This window comes from Phoca vitulina, unplaced genomic scaffold, assembly GCF_004348235.1.
Source record: "Phoca vitulina isolate PV1807 unplaced genomic scaffold, GSC_HSeal_1.0 scaffold40, whole genome shotgun sequence".
NCBI lineage: Eukaryota > Metazoa > Chordata > Mammalia > Carnivora > Phocidae > Phoca > Phoca vitulina.
In genome coordinates, this window is record NW_022589743.1 from 22,008,897 (window position 1) to 22,026,502 (window position 17,606).

At 36.6% G+C, this 17,606-nt stretch overlaps 1 protein-coding gene across 1 annotated transcript in view; it reads left to right on the forward strand.

Moving 5' to 3' along the window:
- The window catches only part of TAOK1 (TAO kinase 1), a 153,450-nt gene that overhangs the window by 113,087 nt on the left and 22,757 nt on the right, over nt 1-17,606 (forward strand). The window contains exons 12-17 of the mRNA XM_032429200.1: nt 1,748-1,951; nt 3,845-3,979; nt 11,801-12,037; nt 13,779-13,907; nt 15,810-16,013; nt 16,845-17,084. Coding sequence (XP_032285091.1) covers nt 1,748-1,951; nt 3,845-3,979; nt 11,801-12,037; nt 13,779-13,907; nt 15,810-16,013; nt 16,845-17,084 — 1,149 coding nt within the window. The remainder of the gene's footprint in view (nt 1-1,747; nt 1,952-3,844; nt 3,980-11,800; nt 12,038-13,778; nt 13,908-15,809; nt 16,014-16,844; nt 17,085-17,606) is intronic.

Consider the following 17,606-nt stretch of genomic DNA (forward strand, 5'->3'; position numbering starts at 1 on the left):
TTTATTTGACAGAGAGAGACACAGCGAGAGAGGGAACACAAGCAGGGGGAGTGGGAGAGGGAGAAGCAGGCTCCCCGCAGAGCAGGGAGCCCGATGCGGGACTCGATCCCAGGACCCTGGGATCATGACCTGAGCCGAAGGCAGTCGCTTAACCGACTGAGCCACCCAGGCGCCCTTGATTTTTTTTTTTTTTTAATTGCTTTTCAGCGAGAGAGAGATCACTTTGCATGCTGAAACCAGGAGTAATAGTTACTTACTTTTCTTTTTTAATAGTGCTGCACAGTTAATGAACTATAAAATGCAAGACTTTCTTAACTTACAGTTTTGGTTTTGTTTTTTAGTTTTAGAGTAATCATTAGAAAATTATTTTGAGGGGCACGTGGGTGGTGCAGTCAGTTAAGCATCAACTCTTGGTTTTGGCTCAGGGTCATGAGATTGAGCCCTGTGTAGGACTCTGCACTTAGTGCAGAGTCTGCTTGGGATTCTCTCTCCCTCTGCCTCCCCCCCACCCCATGCTCTCTCTCTCTCTCTCTAAAGTAAATAAACTTTTTTTTTTACCTGCCGAGCAGGGAGCCCGATGTAGGGCTCGATCCCAGGAGCCGACGGCAGATGCTTAACAACTGAGGCACCCAGGCGCCCCTAAAGTAAATAAATCTTATTTAAAAAAAAAGAAAATTATTTTGAGCTTTTTTAGATATATAAAATATTTCAGTAAAGTAAAAGTAATAAAATTCTAATGTACTTAGATGTATAACAGCATCTCTTTTAGGCTGGGATGTAAGAAAAATTCATATATATATATAAGTTCATATATATATGCCATATGTCTGTATGAAATTCTCCATATCTTACAGAATCTTGGTATGGTAAGAGTACTAAAATGTTGGTGCCCAGATACCATGGCTTGCCTGGTTACTTCATAAAAACATTTTTATGAATGTGATTAAATGTATAAGTAATATGTAATTTTTAATTTACAAAAAAATATATAGGAATTAATATTAAATTAATTGATGAAAGAAGGATGAGCTAGAGAATATTTTCTGAGGAAGGAAAATATACTTAAAAGTCTTCCTTAAAAAATAACTAAGGGGCTCCTGGTAGCCCAGTTACTTAAGCCTCAGACTCTTGATTTTGGCTCAAGTCATGATCGAGGTCATAGGATTAAGACCCTGCCTTGAACTCTCATGTAGAATCTGCTTGAGATTCTCTCTCTCCCTCTAGTTCTGCCTCTTCCATCCCGCTTGCATGAGCATGCCAGCTCTCTCTCTCTAAAAACAACAACTACTAAAAGTGGTTATTTATAGAATTAAAAAAAGATTGGGGTTTGTTTTAGCCATGGGAATTGTTGAGAAATGACCAAAATCTCTATATACCCTATGAGATGTGTGGTAGAAATGGATTTCAACACTGGTACAGGCAAAAGAAAAAAAAAGAAAAAAAGAAATGGATTTCAAAAAATGTCAAACAATTTAGAGAAAATGCTACACTTTGGAAATAACCCATAACTGATGAACTGAATTTTTGACACAGTTGGTTGGGCTTTTTGTTATTTACTTGTTGATTATTTTTATTTGTTTGTTTTTCAGTTGGTAGGCTTCCTGGTCTTGGCAAATAGAGGGAATTTCTCATGATAGACCTCTAAGTTTCTTTCTAAAGACTGTGTGCTAAGCAGTGTGATAGGTGATTATAATTAGCAATTTCAAAAGAGATACAGATATTTGAACCTAATGCTCTTTTCCCGTAGGAACAAGATCATGGTGTTGGCCGGACAGGAACAGTGAATAGTGTTGGAAGTAATCAGTCTATTCCCAGCATGTCCATCAGTGCCAGTAGCCAAAGTAGTAGTGTTAACAGTCTTCCAGATGCCTCAGATGACAAGAGTGAGCTGGATATGATGGAGGGAGACCACACAGTGATGTCTAATAGTTCTGTCATCCATTTAAAACCTGTGAGTATTTGGATTTCAGTGAAAAAAATTTCAACTTTGGTAAATAATTTCTTCCACTGATTAATTAGGCGATTGTCTTGGATGTTTCAGAAGTTTGGAACATATTTAGGTAACTTATTTTAAAGTGGCAGTAGGCTTGTTTTCCCAGTGTAATGTTAGCATTTGGGAAACTAATGTTTTAGGAATACAAAAAGGATATTTTAAAAATCTTAGAAGAAAGAAATACAGAAACACTGTGTAATATATAATTTGAAGTTAATTTCATGAAAAATAAAGTATTTAAAAATAGTAAGTATACACATGAAAGTCATGATAATGGTTGTCTTTTAAGAGAAAGAGTTACGATGGGTAATGATCAAAAGTGACTTGCACTGTCCATAATGTTTATATCTTTAAAATAAAACTGAGTGTAATTGCCAATAATTGTAAATTCTGGGTTTAGGAAATAAGGGTTTTGCTACATTATTCTTCACACTTCTGAGTGCAGAATTTTTAATTTTGTTGAAAACATTTTGAAAGTCAGGTAACTTATTTTTAGCAACCAATAGGAATACTTCCTTTTTAACTTAACAGCTTGCAGTATTACCTAAAAACCTACTAGGCACAAGAGCTAAAAAGTAAAACTAACCCAAGTGTTCATCAACAGATGAATAGATAAATAAACTATAGTATATACATACAAGGGAATATTATTCAGCTATGAAAAAAATGAAATTCTGATACATGCTATAACATGAGTGAACCTTGAAATGTTATGCTAAAAAAGAAATGTTATGCTAAGTGATACTAAGCCAGATGCAAAAGGACAAATATTGCATAATTCCACTTATATGAAATATCTAGAATAGGCAATTCATAGAGACGCAAAATAGATTAGTGGTTACCAGGGACTGAGTAGAGGATAAAATGGAGAATTTTTGTTAGCAGATAACAATTTCCATTTGGGTCGTGGAAAAAGTTTTGGAAATGGTGGTGGTTGTACAACATTGGGAATATAATTAATGCCACTAAATTGTACATTTAAAAATGGTTGAAATGGAAAATTTCATATTATATACGTTCTGCTACACTCACAACACAAAAAGTGATTAAGAATGATTTAGTTTAGGGGCGCCTGGGTGGCTCAGTCATTAAGCGTCTGCCTTCGGCTCAGGTCATGATCTCAGGGTCCTGGGATCGAGCCCCGCCTCGGGCTCCCTGCTCAGTGGGGAGCCTGCTTCTCCCTCTCCCACTCCCCTTGCTTGTGTTCCCTCTCTCGCTGTGTCTCTCTGTCAAATAAATAAATAAAATCTTTAAAAAAAAAAAAATGATTTAGTTTATGTAATAGTGTTCTTCAGGGCAAAATTGTGTTTAATTTTTATATACTTAGACAATAGAAGCAGCAGTAAAAAAATTATTCTCATAATTAGTTGGTTGCTACTTAATTGATTTCGTCTTCGGTTAATAAACTAAGGCATATATAAGGAAATACATCAATTCTTAAAATTTTTACAGTTATTTTTTGATTACTTACATGGACAAATGGCAGAAGTATTATAAAGATATTTTTAAGATATATTATTGATTTGAAAACCCAAGAGCCTTAGAGTAATTAATTTTTTTACTGCTGTTTAAAATTATTAAAGCTTTTCCATTTTCTATATAAGTAGGATATAAATCTAATCTGATACATTTCCTTATCCTAAATCTGTGTGCTGTTTCATACACTGAGGTAATAATGTTTCCTGATTCTAATTATGTTGAAAATAAAATGTTAGCATTCACAATTTTTGTTTTTGCTTTTTGAAATTACGTCTTTAAGATAAATTGATCAAGTTATCTTTAAATTTTCTTGAAAGTTCAAGTGAACTGTATTTGTTCACCTGAAATTGTATTGTTTCTTTCTTTGCCTAGGAGGAAGAAAATTACAGAGAAGAGGGAGATCCTAGAACAAGAGCATCAGATCCACAATCTCCACCACAAGTGTCTCGTCATAAATCACACTATCGTAACCGAGAACACTTTGCTACTATACGGACGGCATCACTGGTACGTTCTTCCCCTGAATTAGAAATACATTTTTCATATTGGACTGTGGCACCTGTACTAAAGTATAACTATATCTTATTTTTTTGATTTGGGGTTTATTTTGCAAAACACTCATTGAACATTTAAGTGCCTCTTATGAGAAGGATATACAGAATACTTTGAGAGATGTTAAACTAGTAATGTCTTCAAGACCTACACAAATAACTGATATGTTAGAATATATTAAATGCTTAAGAGGGCTAGAAGGTACTAAATAGGAATTCAGATTACTTTTGATTTGGGGCATAAAAGAAATATTTATAAAACAAATTGTTTAGGGATGGCTGGATGGCTCAGTCAGTTAAGCATCCCACTCTTGGTTTCGGCTCAGGTCATGATCTCAAGTGGGACTCTGTACTCGGCACTCAGCGTGGAGTCTGCCTGAGATTCTCTCCCTCCCTCTCTGCTCATGCTTGCTCGCTCTCTCAAATAAATAAATAAAAATCTTTTAAAAAATAAAAAGTAAAACAAATTGTTTGAGCTTTTAATAGTTTGTTGCTTTTAGGCACAGAGAGGAAGAAAAATGTTATTTCTACATAAGAATTAACAGTGAAGAGGGGCGCCTGGGTGGCTCAGTCAGTTAAGCATCTGCCTTCGGCTCAGGTCATGATCCCAGGGTCCCGGGATTGAGCCCCAACTTGGGCTCCCTGCTCAGTGGGGAGTCTGCTTCTCCCTCTGCCCTTTCCCCCTGCTCGTGATCTCTCTTTCACACTCTGTCTCTCAAATAAATAAATAAAATCTTAAAAAAAAAAAAGAATTAACAGTAAGGAAATACTGAAGCTAAATGATGGGAAATGTTTGGGAAATATCAAGTAATTCAATTTAATGTATCCAAAATGTAGTTCTTCTAATTTCCAAAAAAAACAATAAAAATGGATTATGGGGGATGCCTGACTTGCTCAGTCGGTAAAAGATGTGACCCTTGATCTTAAGGTTGTGAATTTGAGCCCCACATTGGATGTAGAGCTTACTTTTAAAAATGGTGGGATGCCTGGGTGGCTCAGTTGGTTAAGCGTCTGCCTTCAGCTCGGGTCATGATCCCAGGGTCCTGGGATTGAGCCCCGCATTGGGCTCCCTGCTCAGCGGGGAGTCTGCTTCTCCATCCCCCTGCTCATGTGTGCCCTCTTTCTCTCTCTCTCTCTCCCCCCAAATAAATAAATAAAATCTTTAAATAAATAAATGGATTATGTGTCAATTATAAGGATGTTATTTTAGCTACATATTACCCTGATCAGTCAAAAAAGTAGGACAAACACAGGATGAAGGATACTAGGAATAAAAAGAAATTAAGATATCATAGGAAAAGTAGGCTGTTAGAAAATATAACAGGAAGTATAAAAGATATATCTGAGAAAAAAAGTTATCTGAGTTATCACCTGCATAAGCAGATTTTATAAATCCCATGCAATGGCCCATGACTCTGTATGACTTGGGGTCAAGAATGCCATCCCCCATCCTGAGGAATCAGGTCATTCCTGCTATTCTGCAACATGTAAATAACTTCTTGGACACAGCAAGTGGCAAAGATAGCTTGATGTTGTTTTTTTTTTAATGACTATTTTAATAAATACCTAGAGAGGTATTAGTGGAGAGAGGCCAATTCATGTGACTTTGTGACTTGGCATATATTAAATGTTTCCCAAACAAATTCCCAGTTTCTGGCTCCCTCAAATTAATTAAGGACACACTTTTTTTTTTTTTAATTGACGTATAGTTGACATACAGTGTTATATTAGTTTCAGGTATACAACATAGTGATTTGACAATTCTATGCATTATCAGTACTCACCACAGTAAGGGTAGTCATCATCTGTCACCATACAACATTATTAGTATTATTGACTATATTCCCTGTGCTGTATTTTTATCTCCATAACTTATTTATTTCATAACTGGAAGTTTATACCTCTTAATCCCCATCACCTGTTTCATCCATCCCACCATCCACCAGTTTGTTTTGTGTATTTTAAGTGTCTGTTGATTTTTGTTTGTTTGTTCATTGGTTTTCTGGATTCCACATGTACGTGAAATCATATGGTATTTGTCTTTCTCTGTCTGACTTAATTTCACTTAGTATAATACCCTCTAAGTTTATTCATGTTGTTGCAAATACCAAGATCTCCTTTTTTATGGCTAATATTCCATTATGTCTGTGTGTGTGTGTATATATTTTATGCGCTTTATCTGTTCATTTATTGATGGACCCTTGGGTTGTTTCCATACCTTGACTATTGTAAATAATACTTCAGTGAACATATGGGTGCATATATCTTTTCAAAGTAGTGTTTTCTAGGGACGTCTGGGTGGCTCAGTCAGTTAAGAGTCTGCCTTTGGCTCAGGTCATGATCCCAGGGTCCTCGGATCGAGCCCTACCTCAGGGGGCCTGCTTCTCTCTCTCCCTCTGCCTGCTGCTCTCCCTGCTTGTGCTCTGTCTCTCTCTCTCTGTCAAATAAATAAAATCTTTTTTGAAAAAAAGAGGTAGTGTTTTCTAATTCTTTTTTTCCCTCCCTCCCTCCTTTCCTTCCTTCCTTCCTTCCTTCCCGTCTTTTTTTGTTTTTGTTTTTGTTTTTGAGATGGAGTGAGGGGAGGGGCAGAGGGAGAGGGAGAGAGAAAATCTTAAGCAGGCTCCTCTGCCCACTGCAGAGCCTGATGCAGGGTTTGATCTCACAACCCTGAGATCATGACCTGAGCCGAAATCAAGAGTTGGACACTTTCTAATGCAGCCACCCAGGTCCCCCAGTGTTTTATATTTCTTTGGGTAAATACCCAGTAGTGGAATCATAGATCATATGGTGTTTGTATTTTTAATTTTTTGAAGAACCTCTGTAGTATTTCCCACAGTGGTTGTACCAGTTTGCATTCTTACCAACAGTACACAGGGGTTCCCTTTTCTTAAGGACACTTATTAAATTATGGATTTAGAAAGCTTAAGATCCATATTCTTAAACCCAGTAATTCCATTTATTTCAAATAAAACATTCAGAGTGTATGTAGATTTATGTACAAGATAACCAAAGCTGTATTCTTCAGTATAACTACCATGTACCATAACTCATTCTTTCTTCTGCCTTGGGTTGTTTTCATACAATAAATGGATATTAGGTATTCAATTTGAAGAGTTTTTACAGTGGTTCATGCCTAAGTTAGCCATCACCTAAAAAAAAAACAAGATATGTAAAATTTCTAGTCATTACAATAATTTCCCTTCATACCCCCCCTTTGTCAGTTTTTCACTCCCATGAACACCATTTTCTGTCTCTTCACTATTATTAGTTTTAACTGTTTGGGTTTCATATAAAGGGAATCACAAAATGTACTGTTGTATCAGGCTTATTTTGCTCTACTTAATGTTTTTGAGATTTATCAGTCTTGTGTTCATTAAAATTCATTCTTTTTAAAAAGATTTTATTTATTTATTAGAGAGAGACAGAGAGAGAGAGCATGAACTGAGGGAGGAGCAGAGGGAGAGGGAGAAGCAGAGTCCCCGCTGAGCAGGGAGCCCGATGTGGGGCTTGATTCCAGCCTGAACCGAAGGCAGACACTGAACCAACTAAGTCACCCAGGCACCCCAAAAGTTCATTCTTTTTTATTACTATAAGTAGTTTTCCATTGTGTGAATATGTGATTTTTATACTCATTCTTTACTGATGAACATTTGGTTTGATTACCTTTTGGGCTTGTAAGATTGCTATAAACATTCTTGTACAAATTTTCATGTGAACATGATATTTTAATTTCTTTTTGGTAAATACTTAAGGTAACATAACTGAGTTGTAAGGTATGTGTATGTTTAACTTCATAAGAATCTATCAGTTTTCCAAAATGGGTGTACCATTTCACATGCCCATTAGCATTGTATAAGTTCTAATTGCTTCACATTCTCTCCAACATTTGGGGTTGTCAGTCTTTTTTATTTTAGCCACTCTAGTGGTATGAAATGGAATCTTGTAGTAGTATTTTTGCATTTCCCTGTGACTAAAGAGGTAATCATTAAAAGCCCCTTTTCATGTGCTTATTGTCTGTTCTTGTATCTTCTTTTGTGAAGTGTTTCTTCAAGTCTTTTGCCTTCTTTTTTTTTTAAGATTTTATTTATTTGAGAGAGAGAGAGAGCAGAGTGAGAGAGAGCACGAGCTAGGGGGAGGAACAGAAAGGAGGTAGAGAGGCAGAGAGCCCGCTGAGCAGGGAGCCTGATGTGGGGCTCCATCCCAGGACCCCGAGATCATGACCTGAGCTGAAGACAGACGCTCAACTGACTGAGCCACCCAGGCACCCCATCTTTTGCTTCATTTCTTATTCAGATATTCATCTTTTTAATATTGATCTGTAGGTGTTCTTTATAAAGGTTGCTTATAGTAATTTATCTCATATATGTCTTGCAAATATTTTTTCTTCATCTGTAATTTACCTATTCTTTTTCCTACTTGATGAAAAAGTAAAATTTTTTAGTTTTAAAATCCAATTTAAAAAATGGATAAAGTGGGGGGCGCCTGGGTCGTGCAGTTGGTTAAGTGACCAACTCTTTGATTTCAGCTCAAGTCATGATCTCAGGGTGGTGAGATTGAGCCCTGCCTAATGCTCCCCACTCAGTGCTGAGTCTGTTTGGGATTCTTCCTCTCCCTCTGCCCCTTCCCCCTGCATGGTCTCTCTCTGTCTCTTCCTCTCTCTCTCTCTCTCAAATAAATAAAACTTTTTAGGGGCGCCTGGGTGGCTCAGTCAGTTAAGCATCTGCCTTCGGCTCAGGTCATGATCCCAGGGTCCTGGGATCGAGCCCCATGTCAGGCTCCCTGCTCAGCTGAGAGCCTGCTTCTCCCTTTCCCTCCACCTGCCACTCTGCCTACTTGTGCTCTCTATCACTCTGTCAAATAAATAAAATCTTTTAAAAACAGATAAAATAAATAAAGCTTTTAAAAAATGCACAAAGTGGGGGGTTCTTGGGTGGCTCAGTCAGTTAAGCATCGACTCGATTTCAGCTCAGGTCATGATCTCAGGCTTGTGATGTGAGATCAAGCCCTGTGTCAGGCTCACACTGGGTGTGGGACCGGCTTAAGATTCTCTCTCTGCCCCTCCCTCCCTCAAAAAAATGGATAAAGGTCTTGAATAGACATTTCTCCAGAAAAGATATACAAATGACCAACAAGCACATGAAAAGATGCTCAATATCATTAGTTATTAGGGAAATGCAAATCAAAACCACAAGGAGGGACCACCTCATACCCACTAGGATGGCTTTTAAAAAAAAAAAGAAAAATAATAATTGTTGGAGAGGGGCACCTGGGTGGCTCAGTCGGTTAAGTGTCTGCCTTCAGCTCAGGTCATGATCCCAGCGTCCTGGGATCAAGTCCCGCATTGGGCTCCCTGCTAAGTGGGGAGCCTGCTTCTCCCTCTGCCTGCCGCTCCCCCTGCTTGGGCTCTTTCTCTCTCTCTGTCAAATAAATAAATAAAATCTTAAAAAATAATAATAATTGTTGGAGAGCATGCAGAGAAATGAGAACTCCTGTATGTTTCTGGTAATATGTATGTAATAATATTGTAATTGTGTATATGTAATATGATTCAGCTTCTGTGGGAAACAGTTGACAGTTCCTCAGAAAGTTAAACTTGGAATTATCATATGACTCAACAATTCTGTTCACTCAAAGAATCAAAAACTAATACTCAAACAAATACATGTACACACATGTTCATAACAGCACTATTCATAATAGCCATATCCATCAGCAAATGAATGATAAATTATGGTATATGCATACAGTGGAATATTATTTGGCTGTAAAAAGGAATGAAATACTGATACATGCTACAACATGGATGAACCTTGAAAACATGCTAAATGAAGGAAGCCAGGCATAAAAGATCACATATTATATGACTATATGAAATATCCAAAATAGATGTGAATCCATAGAAATGGAAAATAAATTGGTGGTTACGAGGAGAGAATGGGGAACAGGATTTTCTTCTGAGATGATAAAAATGTTTTGTTAATTAGATAAAGCTGGTAGTTTTATAACATTGTGAATATTCTAAATGCCATTGAGTTGTTCACTTTGAAATGATTAATTTGGGATGCCTGGGTGGCTCAGTTGGTTAAGCATCTGGCTCTTCGTTTCAGCTCAGGTCATGATCCCAGGGTCCTGGGATCCAGCCCAGGGTCCTGGGTTCCAGCCCCACGTCGGGCTCTGCACTTAGCAGGGAGTCTACTTGAGCATTCTCTCCCTCACCCTTTGCCCCTCCCCATACTCGCTCACACACTCGTTTGCTCTCTCTCTACAATAAATAAATAAATATTTTTTTAAAATGAATAATTTTAGGGGTGCCTGGCTGGCTCAGTTAGAAGAGCATGCAACTTAGTCTTGGAGTTGTGAGTGAATTTCACCTCACTTTAAAAATCCAATTTATAAATTTGTGTCTTCCAAATTTTTATTTAAAATCTAGTAAGTTAACATATAGTGTAATATTGATTTCAGGAGTAGAATTTAGTGATTCATCACTTATATATAACACCCAGTGCTCATCATAACAAGTGACCTCCTTAATCCCCATCATCCACTTAGCCCTCCCGCCTCCCACCCATGTCCCTCCACCAACCCTCTGTTCTCTGTTGTTAAGAGTCTTTTATGGGGGTGCCTGGGTGGCTCAGTCGTTAAGCGTCTGCCTTTGGCTCAGGTCATGATCCCAGGTCCTGGGATCGAGCCCCGCATCAGGCTCCCTGCTCCGCGGGGGGCCTGCTTCTCCCTCTCCCTCTCCCCCTGCTTGTGTTCCCTCTCTCTCCTTTTTTCCCTTTCCCATATGTTCATCTGTTTTGTTTCCTAAATTCCACGTATGAGTGAAATCATGTGGTATTTGTCTTTCTCTTATTTTGCCTAGCTCCGTCCACATCGTTACAAATGGCAAGATTTCATTCTTTTTGATGGCTGAATAATATTTGTGTGTGTGTGTGATCTTCTTTACCCATTCATCAGTTGATGGACATTTGGGCTCTTTTCATAGTTTGACTATTACATTTTTTTCTTTATAGCCAGTGCCTTTTGTGTCCTGTCCAGGAAATACTTGTTTACACAGTAGTCCATGTCTTCTTTTGCTTTATGATTCTATGTTTTTTTGGTTTTTTTTTTTAAGATTTTATTTATTATTTGACAGAGAGATATAGCAAGAGAGGGAACAAGAAGCAGAGGGAGTGAGAGAGAGGGAAAAGCAGGCTTCCCACTGAGCAGGGAGCCCAATGCGGGGCTTGATCCCAGGACCCTGGGATCATACGATTCTAAGTTTTATGTTTAGATCAAATGATTCTTTACAAATTAATTTTTGAATATAGAGTGATAATAGGAGTCAGGTCTATTTATTTATTTTTACGGGGAACCAGTTGTTTCAGCAGGATTTATTAAAAAACGCTTTCCATTTTGAATTAACTGGAATTTTTGGTAGAAAATCCAGTTGACTGAGTATGTGTGGGCTATTTCTAGATTTTATTCTGTTCCTTTGATCAGTTCAATCTGTCCTTATCCCAATACCACATTGTTTTGATTGCTGAAGTATATGTCTTCCAACTTTTTCTTCCCCCTCAAGATTGTTTTGGATATTCTTGGCCTTTTATATTCCCATATAAATTTTAGAATCAACTTGTTTATTTCTTTAAAAGACCTGCTGGAAATTTAATTGAAAACTGCTAACTGGGATCTCTTAAATTAATTGCCTACTTAGTTAATAGAGTGATCTAAAATGCTTTTGAAAGAAATGTTTTGCTTTATTTTGTTCTTTTCTGTCCATTGTTTGTATGTCTAGGTTACAAGGCAAATGCAAGAACATGAGCAGGACTCTGAGCTTAGAGAACAGATGTCTGGCTATAAGAGAATGAGGCGGCAACATCAAAAGCAGTTGATGACTCTGGAAAATAAGCTGAAGGCTGAGATGGATGAACATCGCCTCAGATTAGACAAAGATCTGGAAACTCAGCGTAACAATTTTGCTGCAGAAATGGAGAAACTTATCAAGAAACATCAGGCTGCTATGGAAAAAGAGGTGGCTGATTCAGTATTATTAATTTGTTCTAGCTTGTAACCATCCCAGAATTAACCAAGATAATATTTTGATGTTAGAGTATCTCTTCCCCAGAACCAAGCAAATCAATTGGAGAGAGAGACATTTACATAACATGTATAATATCAGGTACCGAGTCTGGGAACCAATAGACACGGGATTATTTCCTGATACTTGATAGATTTAGTGTCACAGTGGGTAAGTCATTCATTCATCTGTTCTGGGCCTCAGGTACTCTGGTTATCTGAAGAGTTTGATAAATCACTTATTAGTAACATGGTTCAGGTCTCAAAAAAATCATTTGTGATTCCCTTTTCTGTGTATTTTTTGGAAACTGTCCTTAAATTTATAGCAGCATTTTTATATCAGAGAATAATTGAAGATTAATATATAAAGATAATGTTAAAGATTATAAATTAAGGGAGTCAGATTAAGGTTTAGCCCATTTGTTTATTTACAAATAAGTGTCATTTTACTATATGATAAAAGCACATTTTTTAGGATTCTTGTTATGTGAAACCTTTTCTTGTAAAGGTTTTTGATGTCCCATTAGTTTCATTTTATTTCATAGTCATGTTTGTCAAGTAAAATGTAAGCGTCTCAGTAAATTCACAGAATATCTTCAAATATGTCTGGTAGTCCACATTAAGGCATTATTTATCATAGCTGCCCTGTTCAACCTTCCTCCCCCCCCCCCCCAAAAAAAAGAACCACTCTCTTACAATAGTAGAGAATTTAGCAAAATAATTCATGGTGTAAATAAACATTTGATTTTGAAATAATTTGGTGAAAGAATTATCCTGTTGGTCATTGGGTAGTATTTTTAATAACTTAGGAAGAGGTAGATACTAACATATTTAGGAAAGCATTTCATGAAACGGGATATAGAATATGATTACAAATTTAAGAAATAGATATGCATAGAAAATATTAGGAAGGGTATACACCAAAATGTTTATATTGGTTATCTCTGGGTGCTAAACTCATGTAATATTTTCCTTCTTTGTGTTTTTCTATACTTCCTAAATGTTCTACAGTGATTATGCATTGCATATATCATCAGAAATAAGGGGTGCCTGGCTGGCAAAAGTCGGTGGAATATGCAACTCTTGATCTCAGGGTTGTAAGTTTGACCCCCATGTTGGGTGTAGAGATTACTGAAAAATAAAAACTTTTAAAATAAGGGGAAAACAGTATGATACATATGTCTAATAATTAATATTTTCATATTATTTAATATATAAAAGGTCAAGTTTTACATTTAAAGATAAACATATTACATTATTTCATATACAAGTCAACCAAGATAAGAAGTCATGATTGAATTATATTTGTAGATAAATGTGTATTTGTTTGTTTTTTTATTGGGGGGAGAACATACCTCCTGTTAAATGGGGGAAAAAAAAAGGTGAAAACATTCTGACCCTGTACAAGATCAACATTTTAAAGACGAGTTCCATTTTATTGGTTCTCTGAAATTCAAATGAAGATGCTGAGTACTCCAGAAGCCAATATTGTTATATGTTAACTGCCGAAAATTTAAATAAAAATAAAAAAGGATGCTGAGTAACAAGTATTAATAATTTGTTGGGTATTCTCATTTTGGTAATACACTGATTTTTTTGATCATGGGAAAAAATGGTATCCTTGGTAATGTGTATTCAAATGCTGCTTTGAATCTATCAACTTAACTAATTTGATCCATTTTTAAAATTTTCTATAGGCTAAAGTGATGGCCAATGAGGAGAAAAAATTTCAGCAACATATTCAGGCCCAACAGAAGAAAGAACTGAATAGTTTTTTGGAGTCCCAGAAAAGAGAATATAAACTTCGAAAAGAACAGCTTAAGGAGGTACTTATTTTATAAACATTTTCAAGGCAGTTATCTGCTTATTGATTATACGTAATGTTGATCAACTCATAGAACCATGAAGATAAATTTTTCTCTTGTTGTTTGTCACCATGAAATGTGTATCAGTTTGAATGAAGACATTGATGATTGAGATCCTCAATTGAGGAGGTGTAAAAAGAATCATCTCCTGAAAACATAAGTTATTTTATTTATAATAGCTTTCCTAAGCACTTGTTAAGTAACTGATTAGAAATAAAAATATGTGAGCTGTGGAAAAAAAAGCCACACATTTCTTTCTTTAAAAATAAACCATTCTGGGGTGCCTAGGTGGCTCAGTCTGTTGGGTGTCTGACTCTTGCTCTCAGCTGGGGTTGTGATCTGGAGTCTTGACATGGAGCCCCCCTCCTCAGGCTCCACACACAGCAGGGAGTCTGCTTGAGATTTTCTCCGCCACTCGTGTGCACGTCCTCTGTCTATATAATAAATCTTTAAATAATCCTTTAGGTGTATAACACATGCGTGCGTGCATGCATGTGTATGTTCATTCCGAATGATTCTCAGTATAGAGGAAGGGACATACTAGACTTTTGGTGGGGAGATTCCCTGGCAGAAGATTTTGAGAAAGATACCAGGTGATTCTCAGGAAACAAAAGAGAGGATCATAGGGGAAAGGAGGGAAAAATAAAATAAGACAAACGAAATCAGAGAGGGAGACAAACCATAAGAGGCTTTTAATCATAGGAAACAAACTGAGGGTTGCTGGAGGGGAGGTGGGTGGGGGGATGGGGTAACTGGGTGATGGGCATTAAGGAGGGCATATGATGAGCACTGGGTGTTATATGCAACTGATGAATTACTGAACTCTATATCTGAAACTAATGATACACTATATGTTAACGAATTGAATTTAAATAAAATAAGTAAAAAAAAAAAAGATACTAGGTGATTTTCTGTCTATGTGCCTATGTTATCCTTGTCTCTTCCTGTAGTGTGTGTGCATATACACCCTCATTTGAGAACTACTAATTTATGTGCTTTTTATTTTTACATGTTTGAATATCTTATGAACTTAAGTTATAAAGAATTTGTCTTTTTCTTGAGTAACAGGGAAAGGACCATAAGGTTAGTAGTCTCTGAAAAATCAACTTAGACTTAGGAAAGATGGCTGATTTGTATTCTCTGCAATATTGATGGCTTTTTAGGTTGAAAATATACTAGTATTAATTGACATCCTAGGGTTCACCTCATTGAGTATATGATGAATGTTCTCATTTTGCCCAATATAAATGTTATTTTCATGTAGGTAGTTTTTGAGATGATACTTAAAATGCTATAGAAAAGCACTGGTTTTGATTCGTTCAGTGGTCATTAATGCTAAATATTAAATACCACTCATAAAAAAGGTTTCTGTTCTCCCATGATTTTAATTTAATTAATTTAATTTCCAAGTTTTTTATATTGAGTACATCCATAATCTTGCCAAAAGCTTGATATTTAGAATGTTAAAAACCAAGTGAGACATAACTGTATTTTAGCCCTAATTTTAATTTACATGTGATTTTTACCTGAAAGCACTACCTTCTATCTCTTCTTGGGAAGGATTTAAAGAAAGATATTTTTACTCCATTTACCAATCATTGTGTGCTTTTGAATCATCATAAGTGTAGCTGTGCAAAGCGAAAAGGTATGCATGTTTTCTAATGTACTTTTCTCTTTTTCCACTGGTCACTCAAGAAAAAGGAGAACTGTTACCAGCCTCCTTAAGGTCATTGCCCTGCCTGAGCACTAGAGAGGACATAGTTAAATACGTTTATTTAAATTTACCAGATACCAAATTTTATATTAACTTTATTCATGTACTTAAGTTTTATGTATTTTGAACTGAGTTCTTTATGTTTCCAGGAACTGAATGAAAACCAGAGCACCCCAAAAAAAGAAAAACAAGAATGGCTTTCAAAGCAGAAGGAGAATATACAACATTTCCAAGCAGAGGAAGAGGCTAATCTTCTACGACGACAGAGGCAATACTTAGAGCTGGAATGCCGTCGCTTTAAGAGAAGAATGTTACTTGGACGCCATAACTTAGAGCAGGACCTTGTCAGGGAGGTATGTTTGAATGATGTGATATCAGAAATATGTCTGTCATATCACAGCTGCAAGGCCTTTGTACTCATAATTCCCTGGCCTAAATCCTTCTTTCCCAGATATTCAATCCACATGGCTTGCTTTCTCCCTTTAAATGTTCTTCTTTACACTTCTTTCTCTTACACATATAGAATACAGGCAGCCTTGGGGCACTTAGGTGATGCAGTTAAGTGTCCGACTTTTGGTTTGCTCAGGTCGTGATTGCCAGGTTGTGAGATCAAGCCACAAGTAGGGCTCCGTGCTTAGTTCTGATTGGGACTCTCTCTCCTTCTCTCTCTGCCCCTCTCTACCACAGGCGTGTTCTCGCTCTCTCTCAAATAAATAAATAGGTCTTAAAAAAAAAAAAAAAAGAAGGAAATAGAATACAGGCAGCCTAGCTCTACAGTCCATATTCTTAACCACTACACTACACTGGGTATGCTCCTCCTAATAGAATTGAATAGTATACTCTGAAAAAATTCAGAGGATGGCTTAGGAACCTTCTTCAAATATAAAATTAGGAAACAAAGAAAGGAAAGAGGGAAGGACAGTAAACTTCTTGAGATAGATTTGATAGATTTTAAACTTACTGCATAAAGTAGTGTTAGTAAATAGTAAATGGACAGCATAAAGAAAATTTGTGCTACTAATTGTTCATTTACTACAGTAAATATTATAAAACCCTCATACTTACTATGTTGCCATTACTGATTCAGAGGATTACATCTATTTCCTGGTTGTTCTGTTTCTTAGGATTTTTTTCCTGGCATCATACAGCAGTATTATACCTTTGTCTTTTGTGTTATGGATTAGGAGTTAAATAAAAGGCAGACTCAAAAGGACTTAGAGCATGCCATGCTCCTGCGACAGCATGAATCCATGCAGGAACTGGAGTTCCGTCACCTCAACACCATTCAGAAGATGCGCTGTGAGTTGATCAGATTGCAGCATCAAACTGAGCTGACAAACCAGCTGGAATATAACAAGCGAAGAGAACGAGAACTAAGGAGAAAGCATGTCATGGAGGTTCGACAACAGCCTAAGAGTCTAAAGGTACCTTTAACCTAAGCTTCTTGATAAAAGGGAGAAGAGATAAAAGGCATCCATGTAAACAGTAAAAGTCTAAGACAGAGGTCTGGCATAAAGAAATTGAATAAACTTTTTTCTTTTCATTTTAAGAATGTTTGGTTAGTATTTTAACATTTTAAGAATGTTTTGGCTTATGTATTTCTCAGCAGTATACCAAAACTTTCTGGTATACAGTTGTAAGACATGCCATAAATAAGAATCAAAATTCTGATTTTTAATATACCCAAATGTCCAATGCTGATATTATAGTTGACATGTCAACATGCTAACCTGTTTTCTTCTCTCTGTTGTTCCAAGTAATATAATTTTGGAATCTTACTTACTCTAAATATGATTTGTTTCCAAAAAAGACACTAAGTTCTTAATCAGCACAGAAGCCAATGAATAGAAAATGTCTTTTTTACTCCCTCTCCCTTCATTGTCTATACTTATCTTAAAAGGAACAAAGAAATCATTACAGTGTTACTCCAGTCTGCTTGCTTGCTT